This window comes from Ipomoea nil, unplaced genomic scaffold (genome assembly GCF_001879475.1).
Source record: "Ipomoea nil cultivar Tokyo-kokei standard unplaced genomic scaffold, Asagao_1.1 scaffold2036, whole genome shotgun sequence".
NCBI lineage: Eukaryota > Viridiplantae > Streptophyta > Magnoliopsida > Solanales > Convolvulaceae > Ipomoea > Ipomoea nil.
This window is the reverse complement of record NW_017618464.1, coordinates 6,118,243-6,135,890: the sequence shown is the minus strand read 5'-3', so window position 1 is coordinate 6,135,890 and position 17,648 is coordinate 6,118,243. Positions and strand designations below refer to the sequence as shown.

General features: G+C 36.5%; 3 protein-coding genes across 6 annotated transcripts; 2 read left to right on the top strand and 1 right to left on the bottom strand.

Moving 5' to 3' along the window:
- Positions 1-408: 408 nt before the first annotated feature.
- On the top strand, positions 409-4,438 carry LOC109147935 (charged multivesicular body protein 5). The gene is made up of 7 exons (XM_019295608.1): positions 409-727; positions 1,390-1,541; positions 2,419-2,512; positions 3,393-3,464; positions 3,571-3,682; positions 3,950-4,086; positions 4,206-4,438. Exons 1-7 carry the CDS (start codon positions 659-661, stop codon positions 4,257-4,259), a joined length of 690 nt encoding a protein of 229 aa, XP_019151153.1. The 5' UTR covers positions 409-658; the 3' UTR covers positions 4,260-4,438.
- A 278-nt stretch (positions 4,439-4,716) lies between these two features.
- LOC109147928 lies at positions 4,717-7,263 on the bottom strand. Of its 3 annotated transcripts, none has more exons than XM_019295602.1 (2): positions 5,799-7,263; positions 4,717-5,070 (listed from the first exon to the last, which is right to left on the bottom strand). In XM_019295602.1, the coding sequence occupies exon 1, from the start codon at positions 6,880-6,882 to the stop codon at positions 5,809-5,811; it is 1,074 nt and encodes a 357-aa protein (XP_019151147.1). In that variant the 5' UTR covers positions 6,883-7,263; the 3' UTR covers positions 4,717-5,070; positions 5,799-5,808. The 3 variants fall into 3 exon arrangements, with proteins under 3 accessions (XP_019151147.1, XP_019151145.1, XP_019151146.1); XM_019295600.1 differs by having other exon boundaries at positions 4,722-5,113; positions 5,797-7,263; XM_019295601.1 differs by having other exon boundaries at positions 4,722-5,110.
- A 6,469-nt stretch (positions 7,264-13,732) lies between these two features.
- On the top strand, positions 13,733-16,962 carry LOC109147926 (dnaJ protein homolog). Of its 2 annotated transcripts, none has more exons than XM_019295597.1 (7): positions 13,733-13,842; positions 13,945-14,137; positions 15,034-15,199; positions 15,321-15,462; positions 15,547-15,823; positions 15,908-16,106; positions 16,323-16,962. In XM_019295597.1, the coding sequence occupies exons 2-7, from the start codon at positions 13,988-13,990 to the stop codon at positions 16,643-16,645; spliced, it is 1,257 nt and encodes a 418-aa protein (XP_019151142.1). In that variant the 5' UTR covers positions 13,733-13,842; positions 13,945-13,987; the 3' UTR covers positions 16,646-16,962. The 2 variants fall into 2 exon arrangements, with proteins under 2 accessions (XP_019151142.1, XP_019151143.1); XM_019295598.1 differs by having other exon boundaries at positions 13,742-13,842; positions 13,939-14,137.
- The last annotated feature ends 686 nt before the right edge of the window (positions 16,963-17,648 follow it).

Sequence of the window (17,648 nt, the reverse complement as noted above, 5' to 3'; positions counted from 1 at the left end):
TCTCTCCTTCACATAATTCTTGTTTTCTCAAAAATCATACTAAGATGCATTGATGGAGATGCTCTATGGTCAAAATGCGATAATAAAAAATATGAAAATTAATGATGTTTTGACAAACTTCTTACTTCTTCCCCCAAACTAAAATCTTTTACTAAATTATACTCCCTATATATGCAGAATATAAATGTCATTACAGACAACTTCAACCATAGCGTGGTACTATTAAACGACTTATTAACATTTTTAATTTGAAGCATTCAATTATGAATAACTTATAATCTATATTAGTTTTATTTCTCAAATCTCAAATTTAATAATAAGAGTTGGCTCGGTAACCAAGAATTGGGTACTTTTCTAATCCGGGAAGGATCCGCTTATCCGAAATCCCCAAACGAAACGGGCCAAACAAGGAAACCCTTCCTCGATTCAACTCTTAACGTCGTCATCGCGAAAATCAGCTCTCGTTGCTTAGAAACTTCGTCCACAGCTTCCCCTTTGGTTGAAGACTCAAAGTCATATCATTACATTCCCAACGCTTTCCGGTTCGACATTTTCTCTCCCGTACACATATATCATCACGATTTCGATCTCCGGCTTCTAGCTTGAATTCGCGACCCTCAATCTCACGCTAACCCGACAAAAGTCGCAGAACAGGAAAATGAAGAGAGTCTTCGGTGTTAAGAAAGACAAAGAGCCTCCTCCCTCTATTCAAGACGCTTCCGATCGGGTATTATGGCAAACTTGTTTGCGATCTGATTCAATTGTTGCCTATTAAGAACTAGCACAGCTGAAAAGTTTTATAATGTGGTCGACATCTATGGAGTTCAGAAATTTTACAGCAATTAGCAAAACAGAGAAGCTGATTTAAAAAAAAAAAAAATTAAAAATTATATGCTGCGTTTGTGTTTCTAGATATTTTATGCTAGAGTATTTGTGTGGAATTTGTGCTATAAACCAGCCGGAATCTGTTTTTCAATGGTCTTGTGTTGATAGAGCTTTGGTGTATCTTTTGAATTAGTTGTTAAGGTATAAGTCTTAAACACTTCATACTAGCTTACTACTTGTGATCTTGTATTAGTCCTGATTTCTGCAACTTATTTAAGCTATAAGCTATAAGTTGAGAGCCTGTGAAAATAGTATTTATTGCTTGAATTTGAGTCTGCTTGTGTTGGTGAATAGAAACTGTTGATTGGCTGGGAAGTTGTATATTGTTGTCTAGCTGTGTTCATAGCTGTGATAGTTGTCTGACACTCTGACTGGGCTCTCTGTGGCATTGAAGGCTGTATTTTTTTAGTATTTTGTCTCTGCGGTTCTGTGTTTTGGTGATAGTGCTATTGTTAGTTGTTGGTTGAGAAGATACTTTAATCAAATATATATCAAATCTTGCAGATTAATAAAAGAGGTGACACCGTGGAGGATAAAATCAAGAAGCTGGATGTTGAACTTGCAAGATACAAAGAGCAGATAAAGAAGACCAGGCCTGGTCCAGCTCAAGAGGCCGTCAAAGCTCGAGCCATGAGGGTTCTCAAGCAAAAGAGAATGTGAGTTATATTGTTACTTGTCTATGGAGTATGAATTGCTTCACTAAAGTGTGTTAAGCACATTTGTCCTGTTAGTTTTGCCATATGCCTTTACTTTACATTTCAGCTTTCAATTATTTAGACTCTTACATGATTCATAATTGCAAAATATAAACAAAAGGCAAAAACACCAATAGGGGTTTTTTTTTTTTTTTTTTTTTTTTTTGAAAAACAATAGGGGCTTATTTGTTTCTTCTTGATTTGTTTTTTTTTTTTTTAAACCTCTTCCAGCAAGATGTTCATGTACTGAAAGTCTGAAACAATGAAAAGAATATGAGATTGTGATGAAAGCTTAAGTTGACTTGTTGAATCACAATATCACAATTTAGAAAAACGTGGTTTCCAGTTTATCTTCAGCTTCTTTTGGTGCAGCTGGACATGTTGATAACAGTACTATCTATGTTGATCTTACCTTACACTTTAATGTTCAATCCCTGAATCTGTTTGTGAATGGAAACAGATAAGGATTCCTATAAGAATCTTGTAAAACAGAGTTGAGTTTAGATCTTAAAAAGATTCTGTAGTTGAATAAGAACAGAACAGATTTTGCTTCAGAATGTAGTCAATTGGCTAAAAACTAAAATTTTGTAGGTTATTATGTAATTTCTCTATTGATTCCTCCTACTAGCATTCATAGAAGAATTGCACATTCTAGGGCATTGAATTTAATGAGTAAAAATATTTCTCTATACCTGTTTAGTTTGATGTTTAAGTGGGATTCTCATAGTTGTGCTTTATCAGTTGTTTCTATTTATGTTAATATGATTTCTATTCCCTCACATCATAAATGTATTTGTTGTTTTTATCCATATATGAACTGTCATGTAACTCTGAACAGGTATGAAGGTCAGCGTGATATGCTCTATAATCAGACATTCAACCTAGACCAAGTTGCATTTGCTTCTGAGGGGATCAAAGATGCTCAGCAAACAGTATGTTTAATGGACCTCCTATGCTTTTTTCCTGGCTTGACCTGTTTTCTTAGTCTACTTGTGTTTCATCAATTGCTAAACCTACTTGTGTTAACATACTCTAATAGAACCATTGTGTTTGAAATTGAAATATCTGAATGCATACTTGAACCATTTAGGGTTTCAACCATGTGTTAAGTACTTAAGTATAGCCTGACTGCCCACAGTTGGAACATGTTTTAAGACAATGGAGAGTAACATTGTTTTAGGCTCTGAATTCTTACGAATGTTGTACTTTAGTTTGACAAAAGCTTTGAATCTTGAACTACCTAAAGTTTGACAAAAATTTCCAATCTTGAACTACCTACCTATAAAGTCCCATACACCTTATTGAAATAGGTCGGACCTGGGCATGGATTACCTATGTTTCAGAGAGGTCTAGCAGATGCTTAATTCAAGTTATCAAGTATAGGATTAAATTTTAGCTCATTGGATGTACCTGTTAAATTAATGAAACTTGATGTTAAAATTTTGATGGTCACCTAGAACTCTAGAAGTCACTGTGCCATGCTCTCTGGGCTAGGTCAATTCACAGTGAAGTATGTCTTCTTCTTGATAGTTCCCCCATGGGGCACAGCTCATGGGTCATATCTTGTAAGGATACGTTTATTCTGCAACCTGATTGGAACCTGCTGCCTACCTCCCTAGATGTAGGACAATAATCAACTTGTTTTGAGGAAGGGATCTCTTGATTTTGTGTCCTAAGTATCGCAAATTCCCAAGTAGTCTCAATTTTATCTGTAGAGTGTAGACCGTACTTGAGGCTTAATTGGGCATTAGTTTCATACTTCAATTTGTTTATAATTGAATTTTCTGGTGCTCACTCTTTCTTTTTCTCCAGATGTCAGCTTTGAAATCGGCTAATAAAGAGTTGAAAGGAATGATGAAGACTGTGAAGATTCAAGACATTGATGTTTGTGTTCACATCTACTTCTAATCCTTCTATATATTTCATACTCTTTTGCATTCTTAGTTCTTACATAACAATTTGAGTAGCTCATAATGGGAAATTGATGTAGAACTTGCAAGATGAAATGATGGACCTTATGGATGTTAGCAATGAAATCCAAGAAACCCTTGGTAGAAGCTACAGTGTTCCAGAGGACATTGATGAAGAAGAACTCATGGGTGGTACGCTTAGATGTCAAATTTAGATATGATATTTAATATTGAATTTGGAGAAAGATATCCATATTAAGCAACTGTGTTTTATAGCAAAATTAATTTTTTTATACATCTTTTTTCTCCCTTGGTAAAACATGACATAGACTCAGAGGTTACTGTTTCTTAATTTCCTTTTAAAGCAGAGCTATATCCAGAAAAATAGCCTTTTAGTCAGTTTAGAACATGGTTTTCCGTTATCATCTCAGAAACTTTATTGTCATCTCCACCATGCAGAGCTTGATGCTTTGGAAGCGGACATGGAAAGTGAAGGTGACAGTGTCCCTTCATACCTTCAACCAGACAAGGAGCCCGATTACTCAGAGCTTAACTTGCCAGCAGCACCAACTGGCCATGCCCCAGTAGCAAATCAGGTACTTGTGAATTCTGATATTCTGGAGCTGCTTCTAGACACTATTAAATTGGATATATATACTTATGGAAAGTAAAAGTTGTGCTGAAACTATAAAGTTTGGTGAATGATCCTTGACAGGCGGAAGACGAACTGGGCTTACCTGCTGTCCCCCGGGCCTCACTTCGCGGTTAGCTACACTATGCACCACAGTAGTTGACTCCTTCATTTTTCCCTAATGTCAAATATTGGTTGGCAAATGCTTGACATAAACATACTGTGCAGTATACTCCGAATTTGTTACAGTTCAGGGTGTTAATGTGTCGTAATAATGGATTATTAATATACAACTATATGCACTGTATTTAATCCAACCTATAACCTTGTCTGCAGACCCCATCCCAATTTTATTTTTTTTTAATAATTTGGGGGGACAAAGATTAAACCAAGCTCAACATGTGTGATCATTTTTGTATGTTTTTTTTTTTAATAAATGTTCAAACTAAAACAGCAACATAGTCAAACACATAGTGCAAAAGAGGCCAAAGCATGAAACACGAATTTCAGCGGACATAGCGACGAGGTACTTGTATATTAACAGAAGACGACATGATAAAACAAAAACAAAACAAAAAAATTTTGAAATGAGTCGTCAGCAGAGCAAATGGGAGACCTTTCATTTAGTGTTTATTATATTAGCACAGAGACTTAACTTTACTTCCAAAAAAAAAAAAAAGGGGGGGGAAGAAATGCAACGAGCATTTTGCTACTTTTTGCTTTCTTCCTTTTCCCCTCCCCCCTTCCGATTCCCCTCTAAAGCCCACACCATTACACCTTCCATCCTTTTCTCACATAAATTCCCACCTAAATAAAATTATAAAAAAGAAAAAGAAGTAAAAGCTTAAACAATACACAGATGAACTCATCATTCCCTTCACTGTACGTCCGTATATACACCATTCCTTCTTTTTAAAATTTATTAGGCCTCTGCGCTGGCACCTTCACCCTGCTTTGAGTACCCAGAAAAGAAGAAATATAAGGCCTTCCTGCAAATTTTAAATCAACATCAACATAGATCAGATCTTAGACGTCGAAAACAGAAGCATGAAAACATAACTCCACATTATAACATGACAACTAAGCAGCATTAATAACACGTGCACTATAACTGCACATACCCAAAACTAATGCAACATACATTAATTAGCAGTTACCAAATATCAAATTGTGTTATCAAAGTGTAACACTCTAGCTAATTCAATTAAGACATGGTGGGCAATAATAAATTTAATGTTTTAGTTCAAATAAGAGTTTTAAAAAAAAAAAAACTTTTGATCCCTCAGGTCTCTAACTATTAAGATTTTCAATTTTAATGCATGACTATTCAATTGCTTTCACATTTGTTCCCTTGTTCAATTCGTCAACTAACCTAATCTTGATAGTTAATTACCTAATTTGGAATGGTATCATAGTCGAGGGACCAAACGTGACAAAAAAAAAAAAAAAAAAATCTTAAACTAAGTTAGAATTATTAATCTTGGTCTCTTTGGGAAAACTAGTATTATGCAACTACTCGCATTTTTAGCCATAATTTCATGTGTTTTGGAACAGTTAAACCGGACATAAACGTCGCCATAAAAATAGGTAATAATAATAAATATTTCGGCCGGCCCGAGTTGACTCGGTGGTCGAGATCAATGGCTTAATGAACGGAGCTGTGGTTGGAATGCTTACCTGACCGGCATTAGTCCTTGAAGATCACCCGGTCCGCTAATTCTAGCAGCGGCTTCAGGCAGTCGGGGGAGAATTTCCTGGCGAAGAGGTAGGAGTAAGTGGAGTTCGACTGCCGGAGGGTGAGAATGAGCTCCGGCGAGATTTCCGGCGGTTGGTACGTGTGCGGGTGGCCGCCGACGCTCCCGGTCCAGTTGACACGTGTGAGAGCGTAATGGGTGCAGCCGTCGGGATCCTCCATGGACAAAAGCGTCGGGAAATAGTGCTCTTCCGGGTAACACGTGTCCTTATCGAAACACGGCAATCTGAACTTCCTCCATAGCCTCCGGTCCCTGATCACCATCAAGGCGTGGCGTCGGGCCAGGACGAAGAACTGCGACCCGACCCGGAACCGTTGGAATGGGACTTCCGGTAGCATAACGTCCTCCCCCCTGGCGACGTAGCGGTCCAGCAATTGGGGCTCATCGGATAATATCTCGATGAAGCTCCGGAACATCGGGAGCCGAGTCGACTCGGCGAGTTGGGGAGCGAAGAGGGAGTTGTACGCGAAGGTGAAGGAGTGCAGAGGGATGCAGTGCTGGGAAATTAGGGCGAAATAGGAATTCAGGGAGTCGTCGAGGAGCGCGGCGGCGAGGAGGCGGCGCCCGGCGGAGATCAGCGTCGGGGACGACCGCTCCGTCCTCTTCGCCGCGATAAACCGCCCCTGGAATACCCCGCCAGGCGGCGTGATCTCCACGGACGGATCCGCGTGTACGTAAATATTATACAGCCCTTCGTTCCCGGCGAAGAATTTCTCCCACAGCGGCGCGAAATGGAGATCACTATTCGTCAAAAACAAAAACGCTATTTTCGGCCGCGAATTGATCGTCCCAAGGTGAGACACCGAGCCCACCCCCCTAACCCCGCCACCACCGCCGCCGCCGCGGGCGGCGGCGAGGTTGGCGCGGCGGAAGAGCGCGAGGTCATCAAGCTCGTCGGGGAGAGAGATTTCGACATGTTTGGGCGGCAGAAACCGCGGCACAAACAATAAGAGAAGCGGGCAAGATAACAGAAGAACAAAGGAGAGTACAAATGGCGTATTAAACATATTCCCAGATCAATCCAAGAAAACTCCACAAATTCCCAATAAAAATCGAATCTTTAACACAATCTACCTAATATTTTTATATGAACATCTGCACATACAACGGAAAGGGCTTTCAAGAATCGTTAAATTCGTGGAATATGTGCAGTTTATATAAAGATGGGATGAACAATGAAAAGGATGGAGGCTTTATATATATATATATATATGGAGAGAGAGGCTAGAGAGCGGGGGGGTGGGGGGTGGGGGGAAGAAGATGATCGATGAAAGTTGCAGAGCGAAATGGAGGAGGATTGGAGGCCTTATTATGCTACAATGGTGGTGGAGAATGGGGACGATACAATAGGAGGATTTTTTTCTTTTTCTTTTTCTTCTAATTTTAGGCTCTAAAAATTCGACTTTTTCTTTGGTTTAAAAATAATACATTAAAATCCCCATCATATAATACAGACATATAAATATATAATACTTGCCATTAGAATTTCCGATACTTACAAAATGCTTACGTGGGAATTTTGACCAAAATAAAGTTTGATAATATTGTGTAGCATCTTTGTTACTAATGGTGTGTAATAAACTAATAATATAAATTTTGTTTACATTATCTTAACGTTTTAAATTTAAATATATATCCAAATTTAATCTAAAAATATAATAAATTTCAAAACATATTATATTTATTTATGATTTGTGTCTCTTTTTTTTTGTTAATTTTATTTATATTAAGCCATAAGAGCAATATTACAAAATACGATAGGCGCTAGTCAGGCGCCAAAGTCTCATGCCTAGCGCCTAGATGGAACACCAAAAAGACACATGTCTCTAGGATTGCAAACAAACAAACAAATAAATTTTAAAAATATACTCCGTAACTAACTCAGTTGATTCAGCATCGAGTTAGGTGCCTAGTTTGCTAGCCGACTATGTGGCGTGTGTCTAGATGCTAAAACGCCACGATTGAGCGATGCTTAAACGCGATTTTTATAACACAGTAATAAAAGTTGTATATACAATTTTTTAAACAAAAATATATCTACCGTTATTAGGGATGTAAACGAATCGAATCGAGTCAAATATCTCACTATTCGATTCGAATTCGACTATATATTCGAATATTCGTATTCGTATTCGTTTAATATTCGAATCTCAAATTTGATTCGTATTCGATTCGGCCAGTTTATTCGAATATATTCGATTCGACTCGAATATTCGAATTCGAAAAGTCAGATTTAATTTTTTACAACTTATTCAAATAAATTAAGATAAAATGTAATAAAAATTGATATTTAAATAGCATAAAATTTAATATTAATATACTAATCAAGAATCACATGAAAATAACAACAAAAAATCAATCATCAAATTCATAAATTAAGTACTAAAATAAAAATTTAAGTTTGCATTAAGCTTAACTTGAATCCAAAAAAAAAAAGGTCAATAAAATCCATAAATTAAGTACTACAATAACAAATTACACTTCAACTATCATCAAATCATCATGTTCGCAATATGACATCAATTGGTTCTTCTTCCTCCTAAAAAAAATGAAAATAAAGATAATATTATTATCATTCAATCAATAAAATATACTAAATTATTAAAGTAGAACTTACATATGTCATAATAGGCTTATCGATCCCATGAAGTTGACGAACCCAATCTGCTCCACAAATCAAAACTTGCACCATATCAGAAGATAGTTTAGCACGATAAGGATCTAAAACTCGGGTACCTGCACTAAATGTGGCTTCTGATGCCACGGTGCTAACTGGAATAGCTAAAACATCACGTGCTAATTTAAACAAAATATTGAACTTCAATTCATGAGATTTCCACCAAGATAAAGCATCAAATCCAGAAGTTACTTCACCATCTTGACACCTATAAACCCCTTCCTCCAAGTAAATGTCTAACTCTGATTTGTTTGGAGTTTTATCTTCAACACTGTCCAAATATTTATCATACAAAGACAAACCAGAAAGGACTACTTTTCCTTTAGAAGTAGAGCATGTAGAAGCAACAGACAAACTCCCCACATGTGCCACAGAAGAACTAACTTTTCGAATTTTCATGTTATCAATTTGAACATATTCATAGAACAAGTCATATAATGCATCCTTGACCTTCGTCACATTTATACGTGCATCATTTGCATTATATATCTGGTTGAAAGCAAAATTAACCAACCTCATTTTGTACCTAGGATCAAGTATTGCTCCAATAGCCATCAAAAGATCAATCACCCCAATATTTGTCAAATTTTGTCTTCATCTTTTCAATCATATTTCTAATCAGCTCTTCATGATGAAACTCATTTTCATTTAAGACATGCTTGACCCTCCAAACAACACCAAGAAAAACATTAGAAGTGGGGTAGTTAGTTCCAGAGATCACGTGAGTAGCTTCATAAAACGGCTCTAAGATGCTAAGAACATCCTGTATTCTAGTCCAATCTTCCAAGCTAGGATAACATTTATATGAAGGCTCTCTTTGTGCAAATATTGGAAATGCATCCTTAACTTTAATGGCTACAACTAACATTTCATATGTAGAATTCCAACGAGTAACACAATCAAGAATTAACTTTTTCACTGAAATTCCCAAATGATGCACAATTTCAGAGAACTTCAACAACCTAGACTCGGACTGATTAATAAATCGCACACTATTCCTAACATCTTCAACAATGGTTTTAATCATAGAAATACCATCCTGAACAACAAGATTCAATATATGAGCAGTGCACCTCACATGAAATAGCTTACCACCCAAAGGTAGCTTATGACTCCTGGAGAAAGTTTGTTTGGCAATTCTAATTGCAACATCATTGTTTGAAGCATTGTCCACGGAAATAGTGAAGATTTTATGCTCTATCCCCCAATCTTTTGTGGACTTCATAACCCCATCAATGATATCAACACCTGAAATATGACAATAATATGATTAAAGTCAAGAAATAATTAGTAATAATTAATTAATTAATATATAGATATATTTACAAACAAGTGAACAACATTACCAGTATGTGGAGGAGGAATAGGCATGAAACTAAGTACACGCTTTTGAAGTTGCCAATTTGAATCAACAAAGTGTCCAGTGACACACATATATGAAATCTTTTGCACCTTAGACTTCCAAATATCAGTGGTCAATGATATCTTATTGATGGTTCTTAACAGTAATTGTAACTTTTTCTTCTCTATTTCATAAACAGTAATAACATCATTCCTTGCCATGGCACGAGAGAGTTTCTCAAATTGTGGAAGATTAGCTTTGAACATAAAAGTAAATCCATAATTTTCCACAACATTTAACGGTTGCTCGTTCAACAGAATCCAATGAGCAATAACTTCTCTTTGCTTCATATGATCATATTTACCATCTGACAAAAGAGGTGTCTCAAACTTGGATTTTGCATTATGAAATTGCAAGGTTTTTTGATTTTTTGAATGAAGCTTCTTTTGTGTACACCTATTCAAATGGTTCCAAAGATGAGTTGTTGTAGAAGACGCTGACTTAGAAAGGAGTGTTTTACAATGTATACATTGTAGCTTTATACTTCCATCCTTTGCAGTAACTTCATTAAAATCAACGTAGGCTTTTGATACCCTCTTTCTTTTCTTCCTTTGAAATTGGTCTTGATCATCATTCTTTTCACATTCTTTCTCATCATCACCTTTTTCATCTCCAACATCTATATTTTCATTTTGTACACCATCATCATTAACCCCCACATTAACATCCAAGTCGTGTACATTATCCCCTCCATCATTAACTTCATTAAAATCAACATAATTGATTTCCTGAAAAAGTTTAGAAGCATTCACTAAAGTTTAGACAAGGAAACAAATTCCAACTACAAGTACAAGGGCAATAAAAATGATAGCTATTCAATTACTTATTCTAAGACCATATATTGAGAAAAACTATGAAAATTTAGATAATTACCTCATCCACCTCATATTCTCTAACTTCATGTCCTTGTGTTTGCTTTTGCTCATTTCCTTGTGCTTGCTCATTTCTTTGTGCTTGAATTTGCTCATTTCCTTGTGCTTGCTCATTTCTTTGTGCTTGTGTTTGCTCATTTCCTTGTGATGGCTCATTTAGATTTGAAGATTTCATAGTCACAAAGAATAATCTACTGCCTAAATAAATCTGCCCACAAATTCAATAATCACTTTTTGAGTACTACAATAATATAAATTAAATAATTTTCAAATTCAATTCACAATTACTAAATGCATCATAATCCAATGGAACATGGATTTAAATGAATAGGCCTAATTATATGGATATTACTCTTAATACTACGGAATAATCTACGTGGCACTGAGAACCCAAAAAACAAGTGTATATACTGTATACTCCCCCAAATCATTTGTAAGAAAGGAGATTCCTTTACAACTTCATATTACTGTATTGGATAAGTAAGCATTAAACAAAAAACAAGTGCATATATTGTATAACTTTCACTGTCAAAGTTGTTCGGAGACACAGAACCAAGCTGTTCAGTTTAACTTTCTTTGTCAAAAAAATGGTTGAAAAAAATAACATGTACACAAATAAAAAAATAACAAATAATTAACATTTATACTTACTGGTTACTGCGCCGGAGAAGAAGCACCGTGGACACCTCGCACCAGAGAAGTTGCCGGAGAAAACAAAAGGAAGAGTGTTGTGCTGTCGTCATAAGTTGTCGTCCTACGCCGGAGGAAACAGAGAAGCACCGCCCTTGTTGCCCTACGTTGCTGGAACCGTGTCCTTGCCGTCCATCGCTGCTGGAACCGTCACAGAGATCAAGAGTGGAGGCGTTGGAGCTTCTCTGGCGCGGAACCTTCACAGATCTGGAGATTGGAGTTCAGGACTGCAGGCGTTCTCCGTTCTTCTCCGTTGTTCCGCCGAAGAGAGTCGTAGGGACTCGTAGCCACGGTTTTTGGAGTTGGAGGGATAAGCGTTAGACAGCTAGGGTTTTGCTTTAGTTTTAGTACTAATAATCTAATATAAAATATATAAAATATTATATATTATATAAAATTATATATTCGAATATATTCGAATATTATTCGAATCGAATATTTTCATATTTGTATTCGGATTCGAATAATATTCGAATCAGTATAAGTATTCGAATTCGGATTCGAATTCGACTATCAATTCGAATTCGAATCGAGATATTCGAATTCGAATCACAAATTGAATTCAAATTATTTGATTCGTTTACATCCCTACTATCCAGGCAACAACTTAGGCACGCCTCTTAGTAGTTTTATTTGCGTTACGAAAGGTTAGATTACTTTAATAAATATTAGATTTATATATTTAGTTAAAATTAGGGTATGTAGTATAAAAATATTTGGTTTAGGAGTTATTTTTTATGTTATAACTATTTTTTAATACCCTTAACATATTTTAATTTATTTTAATAAATTTTGAAATTTAAATAAATAAGACAATGATAACATATATAAGTACATAATTTTAAAATAATTAACTAAGAATTTGAACTTGATAACTTTAATTTATAAGCTATGACATAATAAAAATAAAATAAAATATATATTTACAAAAATAATTAAATATGATACATATAATATGCTAATATAAAATATATTTTATATAATAATTAGAATTAAATGACAACAAATAGTAAATATGCATGAAAATGTTATATAGCCCAATAATTGTGAAGAAATCACGTTCTTTTCAAATTTTAATGTGAAGGGTAAGAGATACCTTCTAATTTTGTAGGTAATCTCGAACTCTATTACAATGTTGTATTCTTCTACTGAGGCTTGAACTTACAACCTCCCATATGGGAGTCCAACCCGAGTGCCATATGAGCACAAGGTGCTTAGCAATGTGTATAGTGTATTTAGTTAAAGTTATATAACATTACGCATGTAATTTGAGTATGATGTTGTTATATCATATTGATACTGTAAATATTCTCAGGTATACGTATTGGAATACAAATTTATATATTAGTTATATATGGTATAGTAGCTCGGGTAGTTATACCAAGGGTTTGAGGTTCCTGAACATGCAAGTATTCTAGAGAGAGATTTAGAAAAGTCCTACAAACATTTAACGTGATATTTATAAGAGTTTGGGTGAGACATGCCGGGAAGTCGGTATGTACGACACGTATCTTCCATGCACTCGGTCGGTCTCGGAGGCTAAGGAATGGCGTCCACATGTAATGAAATATCTAACTAACCAATAGTTAGTTAGTCACACGGCTCAGTTCAAAATGCTATTATCTATATCCATCTTTAAAGACTCATCTCATGAACTCAGGGCCCCGACTGAGCAGTCGGGTCTTCGAACATATAGACTCATTAAGCTACGAAGAAGCTTTGTAATCAGGTCGGATCAGGTGTATCTTCGATTAGGTCAAACTTAGTCATAAAACAACTCTCCCTATGCAGGGAGTCAGTTCCGGTCTGGTGCTCAATACATGAGGGTAAGTAGACTCAGGGTATATTCTCTATCACATATTATTTGGTTTGAATTATGTAATAACTCAATACTTTTATAGTTTTATATTATGAATTCATAGGATTTGAATATAATATTGGAGGTATTGCTCTTAAAAAATATTTTCTCATAATATGACACAATTTGATTAAATTATTTAATATTTAATTAAGAATGTCTGGTTTAACCAACTCATTATATGCGATAAATATAAGTCACATTATTAAAAAAAAAAATTAGAAGGGGCAAATAGTATTATCCAAGTGACATACGTACTCCCATATTAGAGTACCAAACGTGAGCTTAAGGGGTTCTAGATTCTTCGTTTGTTGCCGTGTGATATGGTCGGTGGTCATCCAATCTAGACCGTTGATTTATCCACCATATAACCACGCCTTCGTCCTAACCCTAACCCTCTTTCGTTCTCACACTGAAGGGCAAAGCTCCGAAGGCCTCTCTCTCCTATTCCCTCTGCGATTCGCATCGGTCAGCTTCTCAGCTTTCTCTCTCACTATTTTTATGCGCGATTCTACTCGTATGTTTATTATTTAGCTATAGATCGAACTGATTGGTTGATTATAGTTGCAGATTTTATCTGATTTTGTGAAAGCGATCTGAGAAGGAGAGGAAGATGTTTGGGAGAGCACCGAAGAAGAGCGATAGCACCAAGTACTATGAGATCTTGGGAGTTCCTAAGGATGCTTCCCAAGATGATCTCAAGAAGGCCTACCGTAAAGCCGCCATTAAGAACCACCCCGATAAGGGTGGCGATCCAGAAAAGGTATCAATTTTTTGTTTGATTTTTAATCTTTTGTTTTAATTAGTCATTTTTATGTTCGTTTTCTAGAGCAGCTCGTTCTGGAATTTTGTTGTAGCTTACGTGTCTTGTATGGATCCACTTTCATGCTTTGGGGTTTTTATTGGGTTTTATCCTTTACTCCGTAGACCCCTTAAGCTAATCCTACTTAATAGGAGCAGTCCAATGTTACAATTTGACCCGAACATACCCAAATTAGGAAACTATATCCACAAATTATGTATTTTGTCAATTCTTGGAAGACATTAAACAGGAAATATTGGTGCCACTCACCAAGTAACAAATGTCAGTTTGCAGACAAATAGGAGATCAAGGTGATACTTTTTTTACAATTTTCTTTCTATTCCTACATCTCTGAATCCACCATTTTGTTTCAGCTCACTAGATAGAAAGCACAAAGGTTTAATTTTTTTTCCCCAATATTGTGACCTGCTTGACTACACAGCTTTAATTGTTTTGTGAGTTAGGAACGTTCACATTTTTGTGGCTGACCAATTTAAAATTCACATTCCTAATGTTTCATTAAAAGCAGCTTCTTTGATGTCTAATTGAACTTTCTCCTAATGTCAGTCTAGTTGTGAGCTCTATTTATTGTTTCCAATACAAAATTTATGTTGTTGCTTCTGTATGATTTCTTAAGCTCAGTCAGTCAGTTGTGTAAGTCTTACTTGATCATCATATCAATTACCTGTAATTTAGTCATATAAATGCATTATTGAAGAGTATGAGTGGGCATAAATTGTGATCATTTTGGCAGAAGCCTTTATATTTGCTTCTCAATGAAACTGAAAATTTTGAATGGAAAATTGTTATAAACTTATATTGGTGGAGTATTGAGTGGTTATACTTGTTTCTTGCAGTTCAAGGAGCTTGCTCAAGCTTATGAGGTTCTGAGTGACCCTGAGAAGCGTGAGATTTATGATCAGTATGGTGAAGAAGCCCTCAAGGAAGGAATGGGCAGTGGAGGTGGTATGCATGACCCATTTGACATTTTCCAATCATTCTTCGGAGGCAGTCCATTTGGTGGTATGTCCTGTATATTAATATATTTCACTAATACTGCCTTGTGATCTACTTGCACTTTCTGCAATATTCAGTGTATCTGAATAAACTAATGTATATTTCCTCCAACTTCTTTTGGTTCCAGGTGGTGGGAGCAGCAGAGGCCGTAGGCAACGAAGGGGAGAGGATGTTGTTCACCCTCTTAAAGTTTCTTTGGAAGACCTTTACAATGGGACATCAAAGAAGCTTTCTCTGTCCCGCAATGTTCTATGTGCAAAGTGCAAGGGGTAAATGTTTCATCCAATCTTGTTTAGGTATATGTGTTTATGTTATTTAGTTATCTTATCTAGTGATCGGCTCTGTCCTTTCAGGAAAGGGTCTAAATCGGGTGCTTCACTGAAATGTTCTGGTTGTCAAGGGTCTGGGATGAAAGTTTCTATCAGACACCTTGGCCCATCTATGATTCAGCAGATGCAGCACCCTTGCAATGAGTGTAAGGGTACTGGTGAGACTATTAATGACAAAGACAGGTGCCCTCAATGCAAGGGAGAGAAGGTTGTGCAGGAGAAGAAGGTTTTGGAAGTTCATGTGGAGAAGGGAATGCAGAATGGTCAAAAGATTACATTCCCTGGAGAGGCTGATGAAACTGTAAGTACATTTGCATAATTTTATTTTCATTATTTTTTGCAATATAGAACTTGTCACTGATATCTGAAAGGATTTTTTGTTCAGCCTGATACTATCACTGGAGACATAGTGTTTATCTTGCAACAGAAGGAGCACCTAAAGTTCAAGCGAAAGGGAGATGACCTCTTTTTTGAGCACACATTGACCCTAACTGAGGCCCTTTGTGGTTTCCAATATATCTTAACACACCTAGATAATAGGCAGCTCCTCATTAAGTCACAACCTGGAGAGGTTGTTAAGCCCGGTAAGTCCTCCTACCTAGCAAGGAATGGTTTCTGATTGCTGTGTTTTATGAAGAAGTCGACTTTATATAACAAGAAATGTTGCCACTGGATTTTCGCCTTCCTGTGTTGTATTTTTTTTAGTATGATTTCAATGGGCTCTATATTGTGTTGCTTATCCTTCTTAGAGTTTATGTTCCTGTAACTGTCTTTTGATGGTGCTGATATCTATGTTGCAGATCAATTTAAGGCAATAAATGACGAAGGCATGCCGATGTACCAGAAGCCGTTTATGAGAGGGAAGCTTTATATCCACTTCACTGTTGATTTCCCTGAATCAATGTCCCCTGACCAATGCAAAGCTCTTGAGGCTGTGCTGCCCCCAAGGCCTTCAAAGCAAATTACTGATATGGAATTGGATGAGTGTGAGGAGACCACTCTGCATGATGTAAACATTGAAGAAGAGATGCGCAGGAAGCAGCAGCAGCAAGCACAGGAGGCATACGATGAAGACGAAGATATGCCTGGTGGGGCGCAGAGGGTGCAGTGCGCACAGCAATGATTTGGTAATATTTTAATAGGAAAGACGTAGTCCATAAGTGTTCTAGTGCCACCATTTGCTCGGGGGGTTCACATAGGATCAGTTGAGTTGATGGAGATCTCTAGAAATTTGTCATGTGCTATAGGATTTAGATTTATAGTTTTCATGGTTTGGCAAATTTCATCCGCAGCACAAACTGATAATGAAGCCAAATTTATTGCTTTAAAATTTTTTTTCAAGAGTGCCTAAAAGTTGCATTGATGTGTGCCTCAACAATGTTGTCTGCAGATTTACTTATTTATTTATCCACATTTTGTTGAAATGTTGACAGTTCATATGTGGAGTATTATTTTACCCTTTGATTTTGCATGATTGATAATAGATAATTAATGTGAAAATTGTCAAATATTTATGGATTAGAAGTTTCATCTTCAATGTATCCTTGGGATCTTTGATGAAGGTATTAACTCAGGTAGTCAGTCTCACAGATCCGAATGCAGGACCCTTTGTACCTTCCACAGGCTGTTTTATTTATTTATATATAAATTAATGATGCAAAATTGTTGACATAATAAGCATGGCTAATTGGCTGTACTTAAATAGGTTGGATAAATCATTTTTTTTGTCAGATCACGATGATCTGAGCAGGCCTTAACTATAGGAGGCATCCCGTTTTTATTGGGCAGATCTTAATTATAGGAGGCACCCTGTTTACATTGGGCCGGTCTAATTAAGGAGCACTATAGGAGGTGCCCTGTTTACATCGGGCCGATCTAATTAAGGAGCACTATAGGAGGCGCCCCGTTTGCACTGGACCGATCTACAGGGCATCTGACTGATCTAATTAAGGAGCGAGTGCTGATTAGATTGGTTTTTTCATCATTATATTTTTATTAGGTTTAAGTCAACAGAGTTAAATGCTTAATTAGCTATTAACACCAAATCTTACCTCCACTGGTTTGTTCTGCCGTTTAGCTCTATCTTCCCTACTTTTGGAGTATGCGTTTCCACTTGGCATACCCCC

What these genes read in the sequence shown, in the direction of transcription:
- LOC109147935 (XM_019295608.1), top strand. Translation starts at nt 659, where the DNA reads ATGAAGAGAGTCTTCGGTGTTAAGAAAGACAAAGAGCCTCCTCCCTCT. An exon ending in GTTCTCAAGCAAAAGAGAAT is followed by an intron (nt 1,542 to 2,418) that starts GTGAGTTATATT and finishes AACTCTGAACAG; the next exon opens with GTATGAAGGTCAGCGTGATA. An exon ending in TGAAGAAGAACTCATGGGTG is followed by an intron (nt 3,683 to 3,949) that starts GTACGCTTAGAT and finishes TCCACCATGCAG; the next exon opens with AGCTTGATGCTTTGGAAGCG.
- LOC109147926 (XM_019295597.1), top strand. Translation starts at nt 13,988, where the DNA reads ATGTTTGGGAGAGCACCGAAGAAGAGCGATAGCACCAAGTACTATGAG. An exon ending in AGGGTGGCGATCCAGAAAAG is followed by an intron (nt 14,138 to 15,033) that starts GTATCAATTTTT and finishes TGTTTCTTGCAG; the next exon opens with TTCAAGGAGCTTGCTCAAGC. An exon ending in CGGAGGCAGTCCATTTGGTG is followed by an intron (nt 15,200 to 15,320) that starts GTATGTCCTGTA and finishes TTTTGGTTCCAG; the next exon opens with GTGGTGGGAGCAGCAGAGGC.
- LOC109147928 (XM_019295602.1), bottom strand. Translation starts at nt 6,882, where the DNA reads ATGTTTAATACGCCATTTGTACTCTCCTTTGTTCTTCTGTTATCTTGC.